Below are 11,839 nucleotides of genomic sequence, written 5' to 3'. Positions count from 1 at the left end.
CTGAGTACACCACACAGCAAGCGAACTGAGTACACTACACAGGAAGTACAGCGAGTACACCATACAGGAAGTACACCGAATAGACTACACAGCAAGTACACCGAATAGACTACACAGCAAGTAGACCGCGAGTACACCACACAGCAAGTACACCGAACAGACTACACAGCAAGTAGACCGAGTACACCACACAGGAAGTACACCGAGTACACTACACAGCAAGTACACCGAGTACACCATACAGGAAGTACACCGAGTAAACTACACAGCAAGTACACCGAGTACACCATACAGGAAGTACACCGAGTACACTACACAGCAAACGAACTGAGTACACAATACAGGAAGTACACCGAATAGACTACACAGCAAGTACACCGAATAGAGTACACAGCAAGCGAACTGAGTACACTACACAGCAAGCGAACTGAGTACACCACACAGCAAGCGAACTGAGTACACCACACAGCAAGCGAACTGAGTACACCACACAGGAAGTACAGCGAGTACACCATACAGGAAGTACACCGAATAGACTACACAGCAAGTACACCGAATAGACTACACAGCAAGTAGACCGAGTACACCACACAGCAAGTACACCGAGTACACTACACAGCAAGTACACCGAATAAACTACACAGCAAGTAGACCGAGTACACCACACAGGAAGTACACCGAGTACACTACACAGCAAGTACACCGAGTACACCATACAGGAAGTACACCGAGTACACTACACAGCAAGTACACCGAGTACACCATACAGGAAATACACCGATAATACACTACACAGCAAGTACCGGTACACCATACACCGACACGAGTACACTACACAGCAAGTACCGAGTACACCATGCAAAGTACACCGGTACACCAGCAAGGACAATCGAATAGACTACACAGCAAGCGAACTGAGTACATCACACAGCAAGTACATCGAGTACACCATACAGGAAGTACACCGAGTACACTACACAGCAAGTACACCGAATAGACTACACAGCAAGCGAACTGAGTACATCACACAGCAAGTACAACGAGTACACCATACAGGAAGTACACCGAGTACACTACACAGCAAGTACACCGAATAGACTACACAGCAAGCGAACTGAGTACATCACACAGCAAGTACATCGAGTACACTACACAGCAAGTACACCGAGTACACAGGCAGGAAGTAGACCGAGTACACCACACAGGAAGTACATCGAATACACTACACAGCAAGTACACCGAGTACACAGGCAGGAAGTAGACCGAGTACACCACACAGGAAGTACATCGAGTACACTACACAGCAAGTACACCGAGTACACAGGCAGGAAGTAGACCGAGTACACCACACAGGAAGTACACCGAGTACACTACACAGCAAGTACACCGAATAGACTACACAGCCAGCGAGCTGAGTACACCACACAGCAAGTACACCGAGTACACCATACAGGAAGTACACCGAGTACACTACACAGCAAGTACACCGAGTACACAGGCAGGAAGTAGACCGAGTACACCACACAGGAAGTACATCGAGTACACTACACAGCAAGTACACCGAATAGACTACACAGCAAGCGAGCTGAGTACACCACACAGCAAGTACACCGAGTACACTACACAGCAAGTACACCGAATAGACTACACAGCAAGCGAACTGAGTACACTACACAGCAAGTACACCGAGTACACTACACAGCAAGTACTCCGAGTACACAACACAGCAAGTACACCGAGTACACAGGCAGGAAGAAGACCGAGTACACCACACAGGAAGTACATCGAGTACACTACACAGCAAGTACACCGAGTACACCATACAGGAAGTACACCGAGTACACTACACAGCAAGTACACCGAGTACACAGGCAGGAAGTAGACCGAGTACACCACACAGGAAGTACATCGAGTACACTACACAGCAAGTACACCGAATAGACTACACAGCAAGCGAGCTGAGTACACCACACAGCAAGTACACCGAGTACACTACACAGCAAGTACACCGAATAGACTACACAGCAAGCGAACTGAGTACACCACACAGCAAGTACACCGAGTACACTACACAGCAAGTACTCCGAGTACACAACACAGCAAGTACACCGAGTACACAGGCAGGAAGAAGACCGAGTACACCACACAGGAAGTACATCGAGTACACTACACAGCAAGTACACCGAGTACACCATACAGGAAGTACACCGAGTACACTACACAGCAAGTACACCGAGTACACAGGCAGGAAGTAGACCGAGTACACCACACAGCAAGTACACCGAGTACACTACACAGCAAGTACACCGAGTACACCATACAGGAAGTACACCGAGTACACTACACAGCAAGTACACCGAGTACACAGGCAGGAAGTAGACCGAGTACACCACACAGGAAGTACATCGAGTACACTACACAGCAAGTACACCGAGTACACCATACAGGAAGTAGACCGAGTACACCACACAGCAAGTAGACCGAGTACACTACACAGCAAGTACACCGAGTACACTACACAGCAAGTACACCGAGTACAGTACACAGCAAGTACACCTAATAGACTACACAGCAAGCGAACTGAGTACATCACACAGCAAGTACACCGAGTACACTATACAGCAAGTACACCGAGTACACCAGTCAGGAAGTACACCGAGTACACTACACAGCAAGTACACCGAATAGACTACACAGCAAGCGAACTGAGTACACCACACAGCAGGCGAACTGAGTACACCACACAGCAAGTACACCGAGTACACTACTCAGCAAGTACACCGAGTACACTACACAGCAAGTACACCGAGTACACTACACAGCAAGTACACCGAACAGACTACACAGCAAGCGAACTGAGTACATCACACAGCAAGTACACCGAGTACACTGTACAGCAAGTACACCGAGTACACCAGTCAGGAAGTACACCGAGTACACTACACAACAAGTACACCGAATAAACTACACAGCAAGCGAACTGAGTACACCACACAGCAAGTACACCGAGTACACCAGTCAGGAAGTACACCGAGTACACTACACAGCAAGTACACCGAATAAACTACACAGCAAGCGAACTGAGTACACCACACAGCAAGTACACCGAGTACACCAGTCAGGAAGTAGACCGAAACACAAGGCAGGAAGTACACCGAGTACATCTCGCATCAAGTATACCGAGTACACCACACTGTTAGTACTCCTAGTAGGTCGCTCACCTTTTACAGCAAGTATACATGGAGCAGACAGCACAGCATATAGAAAGTACCAACCACAGCAAGTTTAACGCGTAGACGGCTCGTACAGACGTTATTGTCGGTGTATTTTACGGTCGCTTCAGCAAGCATGGAAACTTTACACATGGTTCAACACATACCAGCAGATGACACAGACGCCGTGCTTGCAGAAGGACCGAATTCTGTAGGTCAAGAACAACCGCCAAGCTTTACCATGTTTACAAAGTAGAAGGTTGTTTGCAATTTTGTGGGGTTGTAATCCAAAATAGCAATCATCAATCGCTAGCACCTTTAAGAACATGTTGACGGATATGATACTCAACATTGAGCCACGAACAAGAATAAACAGTGATCTTATCCTTAAAATGGATTTCAATTTTAACATAAAATTTATACAGGGTGCACGAGGTGGCCAGGCCTTTGATCAACTTGATGAGATGACCAGACCCTTGTTCAACAGTACCAGGTGATAAGAAAGTATGACACTTTATGGATAACAACTTCATCACACCCCAGTGGGTAGAACTGTTGTGTCCCGCACCTCCAGCAACCAACTCCAGACCACTGTATACAGAAAACCCACCCATACGGATCAGTATATCCACTACAACTCCAATCATCCACCTAAAGTTAAGACCGGCATCATCTCCACACTAACCAGAAGGGCCAAGAACATCTGCTCAACTAAACTACAAGATGAAATCGAACACCTCAAGAAAGTCTTCGTAGAACGCAACCACTTTCCATCCCAAATAGTCAACAGAACCATCGCTGCCACCCTGTCACCCCCTACCAAAAGACCCAAACAAGATTTAGCCCCCATCAAGATATCCATCCCCTACATTGGCAAACCGTCACATCAAATCAGCCGCCTCCTGAAAGATCAAGCTGGCATAGATACCACCTTCTCCGCGTCCTCCAACATTAACAACATTCTCCATGCCAATGGAAGAAAACCCGCCACCGTAAAGAACAACAACCCAAAATGTGTCATCTACAAAATAAACTGTGACTGTGGGCAGAGCTACACAGGCGAAACTTCCCGACCCATCAACACCCGAGTGAAAGAACATCAGACCTCTGTTACCAATTCCGACAGCAAATCAGCCATTTCCGACCACATCAAAGCAAGCCCCAATCATCAAATAGAGTGGTCTGACATCACCATTCTCTCTAACATGTCCCATTATGCTTGACAACGGTACAAGAATCTGTATCGAAACGTCGCACTCACGAATAAAAAGAAGTTGTTATCCATAAAGTTTGTTCTATATTGAACTTCATATCATATATGATGTCACGACCTGTACACGGTAACCACGACCTTGTCCCGCTGTAAGGGGTGATGATGCTTTTGTAAGGGTAAGAGATAACCATGCGTTTCCGGGTTACCTGGCAGCAGTTGATATTCAATTTAGACATTGCAAGTGTGGAATGAAACTGCTTGTTGTACACTAGACGGGTGTGAATGTTGGACAGCCCAGGGAGACTTGTCGCAACATCAGGTACATATCGTTTGTAAATTGGACATCAATATCACTCTGTAACACACTTTAATATGTTGTATGAACACTTCCCGCTTGATGCCATGGTCGCACTGTGACAGCCGACCTTGGGTGGTAATGGATGGCGTGCTGTGTCTTAATTCCTCACAGGAGACAAGGTATTTGATATGTTGCTGTGACCTTCACAAAACCGAACGTGTTCCTTTCAGCTGGTGTGCCCCCGACTGTCGCATGGCAACAAGAGTTACGTCCAGGCCACCATACAGTTTCTTTCGAATTTACAATCTTTCGTTTATTTTATGGAGTGGTAATTTGTGTATGGGCCTCACAAATGTCGGGGAAAGACCAGCAGCAATTCAAGTGATGTTGAGACTCAGATGTGCGTATGTTTGAGTTTACGTGTGACTGGGGTTTGTTTGTAAGTGGGCAATTGCATTTGTGTTGGATTGGGAGTTGGAAGGAGTGGGGTTAGATCGAATCCAATGTATGGCTTTCTTTGGTTTATCCTTGCAGCAAATCAAGGAGCAGGCATGTCTGCCCGGGTGTCGTTCATATGCTGTATGTACGTTTAATAGACGCGTTTAAAGAGGTTATTATAGAAGAGTTCGGTGTGATTGGCGGGGATGTCGGATGCTGGTGTTGCTGGATATGCTGGGAGGCTCTGCGGGTGTGAGGATCAGGCTGAGGCTGTGGGGGTGAGGATCGCGGAGGCTCTGCAGGTGTGAGGATGTGAGGATGTGCGGGGCGGAGGCTCTGCGGGTGTGAGGATGGCGGAGGCTCTGGGGATGAGGATGGCGGAGGCTCTTGGGTGTGAGGGATGGCGGAGGCTCTGCGGGATGTGCGGAGAGCTCTGCGGGTGGAGGCAGTGAGGATGGCGGAGGCTCTGCGGGTGTGAGGATGTGATGCGGATGTGAGATGTCGGGAGGCTCTGCAGGATGTCAGGATGTCGGAGGCTCTTGGTGTGTGGATGGCGGAGGATGGCGGAGGCTCTTTGGGTGTGAGGATGGCGGAGGCTCTGCGGGTGTGAGATGTGAGGATGGCGGAGGCTGAGGATGGCGGAGGCTCTTTGGGTGTGAGGATGTGATGGCGGAGGCTCTGCGGGTGTGAGGGATGGCGGAGGCCCTGCAGGTGTGGAGATGTGCGGATGGCGGCTCTGCGGGTGTGAGGATGGTGGATGCTCTTTGGGTGTGAGGATGTCGGAGGCTCTGCAGGTGTGAGGATGTGAGGATGGCGGAGGCTCTGCGGGTGTGAGGATGGCGGAGGCTCTTTGGGTGTGAGGATGTGAGGATGGCGGAGGCCCTGCGGGTGTGAGGATGGCGGAGGCCCTGCGGGTGTGAGATGTGAGGATGGCGGAGGCTCTGCGGGTGTGAGGGATGGTGGAGGCTCTTTGGGTGTGAGGATGTGAGGATGGCGGCTCTGCTCTGTGAGGATGTGATGCGATGTGAGATGCAGGATGCTCTGGGATGATGTGGCGGAGGCTCTGCGGGTGTGAGATGTGAGGATGGCGGAGGCTCTGCGGGTGTGAGGCAGTGAGGATGGCGGAGGTTCTGCGGGTGTGAGGATGTGATGCGGATGTGAGATGTCGGAGGCTCTGCGGGTGTGATGATGGCGGAGGCTCTGCGGGTGTGAGGATGGCGGAGGCTCTGCGGATGTGAGGCAGTGAGGATGGCGGAGGTTCTGCGGGTGTGAGGATGTGATGCGGATGTGAGATATCGGAGGCTCTGCGGATGTGATGATGGCGGAGGCTCTGTGGGTCTGAGGATGGCGGAGGCTCTTTGGGTGTGAGGATGTCGGAGGCTCTGCGGGTGTGAGGATGGCGGAGGCTCTGCGGGTGTGGGGCAGTGAGGATGGCGAAGGCTCTGCGTGTGTGAGGATGTGAGGGTGTTGGATGTGTGAGAGTGTGCGACTGGAGGGTTGTTAGTCTTTGCTGATGTGAAGGTGTGAGGGTGTGAATGTGAACGTGATAAGGTGCTGAAGTGAGGGTTCGGAGCAGATTAACATGATGATCTGACACAACCGAAACTGCCACCTTGCAGCTTCACCAAACCATGTTGCCTTCTTCTGAAGGAAGAGACGGAACACAATGTGCTGGAACCTGCAGCATGTCAAGACAGTTCTCCAGAATGTCCGTAACTGTGACATAGTCTCTTTAATGCTGTTTTGGCTCTGTGACGTGTGATCACATGTGGCGTGTCACATATAGTTGTATAGTATGACCAGAAATTATTGAGAATTTTAGGAATATGTTTAATGTGATTTCTAGTATAAACAACCTTGACCAGATATCAAGTGCTTGGTTTCATTCAAGAGAGACAACTCCGTTAATCCTTTTTCATTAGTTTGTGAAGAATTATCCCCCTTTGTTTACTTGCTAGCAGACGACATTTTCAGTGATCCTCAGTATGGATGATTTAGAGAAGAGGAAGTTGATTTTAGAGTATTATAACAAAGACATCAGATCAGCTAAAGTGATTTCAAGTAGAACAGGCATCCCTTTGTCCACTGTTTATCGTGTTTTTGAAAAATATTGCAAATGGATATGGCATTGAACACCAGGAAAGCGCAGGTAGGCCCAGAAAATTGACTGTCGGTGACAGGAGGCGGCTTGGTATTCTTGTTTCTGAAACCAAACGAAGGAGTTTAGAAAACTTAAGGCTGGATATGATTGATAGAGGAACTGCTGTCTGCAAGGAGACAATTAGAACTGAGCTGCATGCAATGGGTTGGCAGAAAAGTTGAGGAATGCCATCACTGATCATGAAACCTGAACAAAAGGAGCGAAGGTTGAACTGGTGCTTACAGCATAGAAATTTTAACTGGGACAATGTGATTTTCTCAGATGAAAGTTCTGTGTGGCTGTTTCCTAATACGCTGAAATTCTGGACCAAACAAACTGAAAAACCTTCAGCGCCCAAAGTACAGTTCGGAATTTAACGTGTGGGGTGGCATATCTGTGTTAGGGGCAACGCCCCTCTGTGTATTTGAAGGGAATATTAACACTGAGCGGTACACAGATATTCTCGAGGGACATTTACTTCCATCTGCTCACGTGTTCTATGGACATTTTTGGATTTTCCAGCAGGACAACGAAGTAAAGGTACGTTGTTTGCAATTTTGTGGGGTTGTAATCCTAAATAGCATTCATCAATCGCTAGCACCTTTAAGAACATGTTGACGGATATGATACTCAACATTGAGCCACGAACAAGAATAAACAGTGATCTTATCCTTAAATGGATTTCAATTTTAACATAAAATTTATACAGGGTGCACGAGGTGGCCAGGCTTTTGATGACATAACCAGACCCTTGTTCAACTGTACCAGGTGATAAGAAAGTATGACACTTTATGGATAACAACTTCATATGATATATGATGTCATATATGATTAACACTGAGCGGTACACAGATATTCTCGAGGGACATTTACTTCCATCTGCTCACGTGTTCTATGGACATTTTTGGATTTTCCAGCAGGACAACGACCCAAAACATCGTTCAAAGCATTCACAGGCCTGATTTCGGACCCAAAATATGACATTATTAGATTGGCCATTTATAGCCCTGACCTAAATCCAATAGAAAATGTTTGGGGACTTATGAAGGAAAGTGTCAATAAGAAAAATCTGACAAATATTGCTGAAATGAAAGAAGAGGTGGTCCGATATTGGGACAGCATGAACCACGACTTTCTAACTTCTTTGATCAGTAGTATGCCCCGCCGCATTGAAGCCTGCATTGCTGCCCATGGTGACTTGACAAAATACTAGCTGTTCACCTGTCTTTGAATCTGGAGTTATGTTCTGCTAATATTCACATTAATACGTGAGTAATGAGTGAAAAAATATAAAAAAATGTACAATCTTTAAATTCTCAATAACTTCTGGTTGTACTGTAACATGTAGTTTTCAATAGTTTCCTTTATGGTTGTTGTTGAAGAACTCCCTGACCTCGGATCATCTTCGGAGGTCTCTCTTTCCGTCCGGAATTCTGCAGCCAATCTTTAAACAGTGGTGAAGGCAGGACGCCCTACTCTACAGATTTCAACATGGATGGCAGTAGGAGTTTGTCCATGTAGTCTGGGATATGTGATGATTGATCGACTGATTTTTAATGCCGCACTCAGCAATATTCCAGCTATATGGCGGCGGTATGGAAATAATCGAGTCTGGACCAGACAATCCAGTGATCATCAGCATGAGCATCGTTCGCAATTGGGATACGATGACATGCATCAACCAAGTCAGCGAGCCTGACCAACCAATCCTGTTAGTCGCCTCTTACGACAAACATGGGTTGATGAAGACCGGATAGGTGATGAAATCACTGCAGCTACTTGTGCCCATTTTCATCAACAGATAACATTTAGTCACTTTCATATACTGAGCTCCATTGGCCTTGGTTTTAAGTATATTAACTTTTAATTAAGGGTTGCGTTATTCGTTATTCATAGTTAAGCTCAGAACTGTTCAGCTACAATTTAGATAGATGTGAACATAAATTCGAGCGGAGATGATTTGTGCAGGGGGTGATTGCAAATGATGAGTTAAGCTGGCCATAAGCGTTAATGAATACATTGACAATGTGTGTGGGTGTAAAGGAAATAGACTTTAGTAGTAGATCTACAGACACATGATATCGTCTACTGGTGAACACTGTTATCAGAGTGCCAGACTTCCATAATCACACAACTCTCACACTCAAAGCTGTGCCGCAATCTATGCAGTACCCAGTGTACAGAGGCCCTCGTGTCTTTGTGAGGATTAAAGATGAAAATCAGATGGATCAATCGATAGGTCTCAGTGGTGATCGATAGCCAATCATCCGTGATCATATTTACACTAAGTTCTAATCGATTGACTGCAATGGTAGCGTAGCGATCGGCAAAGTAAGCGGGTGGGGTGCACCTAAGTGTTCACGTTCTCAGTACACGTCAACACACACCCACATCTCAGACCCACCTCACACCCCACACCACCACCACCATACCATGCCCACCCTCCTACCACACCTCCTTCTCTCCCTACCTCACTTCAATACCAGCGCCTCCCTCTGATCATAACTCAATCATTTCCTACTGCAACTCCCCCACTCATTCTCTACCTCAGTTCACACTACCTCCAGTTCACTACTACACATCTCAGTTCACATCCACATCCTCCTTCCACTACCACATCTCAGTTCACACCCTCCTCCACTACCACATCTCAGTTCACACCCTCCACTGCACGTCCACTACCACATCTCAGTTCACACCCTCCTCCACTACCACATTTCAGTTCACACCCTCCTCCTCCACTACCACATCTCAGTTCACACCCTCCTTCACTACCACATCTTCCTCCCGGACGACGCGAGCCGACACATCCATCACACTGTACAGTATGTGAGACGCGAGCCGACACATCCATCACACTGTACAGTATGTGAGACGCGAGCCGACACATCCATCACACTGTACAGTATGTGAGACGCGAGCCTACACATCCATCACACTGTACAGTATGTGAGACGCGAGCCGACACATCCATCACACTGTACACTCATGTGAGACGCGAGCCGACACATCCATCACACTGTACACGGTATGTGAGACGCGAGCCGACACATCCATCACACTGTACAGTATGTGAGACGCGAGCCGACACATCCATCACACTGTACAGTATGTGAGACGCGAGCCGACACATCCATCACACTGTACAGTATGTGAGACGCGAGCCGACACATCCATCACACTGTACAGTATGTGAGACGCGAGCCGACACATCCATCACACTGTACAGTATGTGAGACGCGAGCCGACACATCCATCACACTGTACAGTATGTGAGACGCGAGCCTACACATCCATCACACTGTACAGTTTGTGAGACGCGAGCCGACACATCCATCACACTGTACAGTATGTGAGACGCGAGCCGACACATCCATCACACTGTACAGTATGTGAGACGCGAGCCGACATCCATCACACTGTACAGTATGTGAGACGCGAGCCTACACAACCATCACACTGTACAGTATGTGAGACGCGAGCCGACACATCCATCACACTGTACAGTATGTGAGACGCGAGCCGACACATCCATCACACTGTACAGTATGTGAGACGCGAGCCGACATCGACACATCCATCACCATCACTGTACAGTATGTGAGACGCGAGCCTACACATCCATCACACTGTACAGTATGTGAGACGCGAGCCGACACATCCATCACACTGTACAGTATGTGAGACGCGAGCCGACACATCCATCACACTGTACAGTATGTGAGACGCGAGCCGACACATCCATCACACTGTACAGTATGTGAGACGCGAGCCGACACATCCATCACACTGTACAGTATGTGAGACGCGAGCCGACACATCCATCACACTGTACAGTTTGTGAGACGCGAGCCGACACATCCATCACACTGTACAGTATGTGAGACGCGAGCCGACACATCCATCACACTGTACAGTATGAGACGCTATACTTCTCAGTTGTCAATGAACGGTGTGGTCTTTAACGAATGTTGGGTAGTATAGTTAATCTACGATCACTCCAAATCTGTACACGATGAAGAGGCCAATTGAAAGGGATTAAATTATAAGTGTGGCGATTTGAAAAATCTATTTCTTGATGAGTTGCTTGTAGGCGGAAAGTATGAAATAGTCTTGATCTCTGTTGATAAAAGGCTTATGGCAACGAAGCTGACTTCCTGTCTTCCCTGTCGACAGGTGTTGCAATGTCATTCTTGTGTTGCAGTAAGTCAGGCTGGCATGCTAATCCCGTCCATGGATCGTGGTTGTTGCTACCAATGTATACACGACAACAGCACGAGGATCTGTACCGACACGTCTCTCACAGCGTAAATCAGATGTTGTTACATGATAATACTGGATAATGAAGGAATCAAGTGCAAATCAGAGTTTATTCGACACTTGTATTATTCATAGTCCTTCGCCCCTGTAGTTGCTAATGATGCATTGTACAAGTTGTACAGACCTTGGCGTTCTTGTATTGGGTGTTAAAACTCGTTAACACTCACTTGCTATTAACATTTGATTTGATGATCCACTACTTTTTCGAGAGTATATAT

The 11,839-nt window shown here is 47.4% G+C and overlaps 1 protein-coding gene across 1 annotated transcript; it reads right to left on the bottom strand.

Annotated features, from left to right (window-relative positions):
• Positions 1 to 5,293: 5,293 nt before the first annotated feature.
• Positions 5,294 to 6,886, bottom strand: LOC124267704 (proteoglycan 4-like). Its single transcript, XM_046702687.1, has 2 exons — positions 6,792 to 6,886; positions 5,294 to 6,650 (listed from the first exon to the last, which is right to left on the bottom strand). Exons 1-2 carry the CDS (start codon positions 6,884 to 6,886, stop codon positions 5,294 to 5,296), a joined length of 1,452 nt encoding a protein of 483 aa, XP_046558643.1.
• Between the last annotated feature and the right edge of the window lie 4,953 nt (positions 6,887 to 11,839).

The sequence above is a fragment of the Haliotis rubra genome, unplaced genomic scaffold (genome assembly GCF_003918875.1).
Source record: "Haliotis rubra isolate DU_JTF1 unplaced genomic scaffold, ASM391887v1 Scf133, whole genome shotgun sequence".
In the NCBI taxonomy this organism is placed as follows: Eukaryota; Metazoa; Mollusca; class Gastropoda; order Lepetellida; family Haliotidae; genus Haliotis; species Haliotis rubra.
This window is presented reverse-complemented; position numbering and strand designations above follow the sequence as displayed.

Coding starts and splice junctions, on each gene's coding strand:
- LOC124267704 (XM_046702687.1), bottom strand. CDS start 6,886: ATGTCACAGTTACGGACATTCTGGAGAACTGTCTTGACATGCTGCAGG. Junction 6,651..6,791: donor CTTCAGAAGAAGGCAACATG/GTTTGGTGAAGC, acceptor ACAACCCTCCAG/TCGCACACTCTCACACATCC.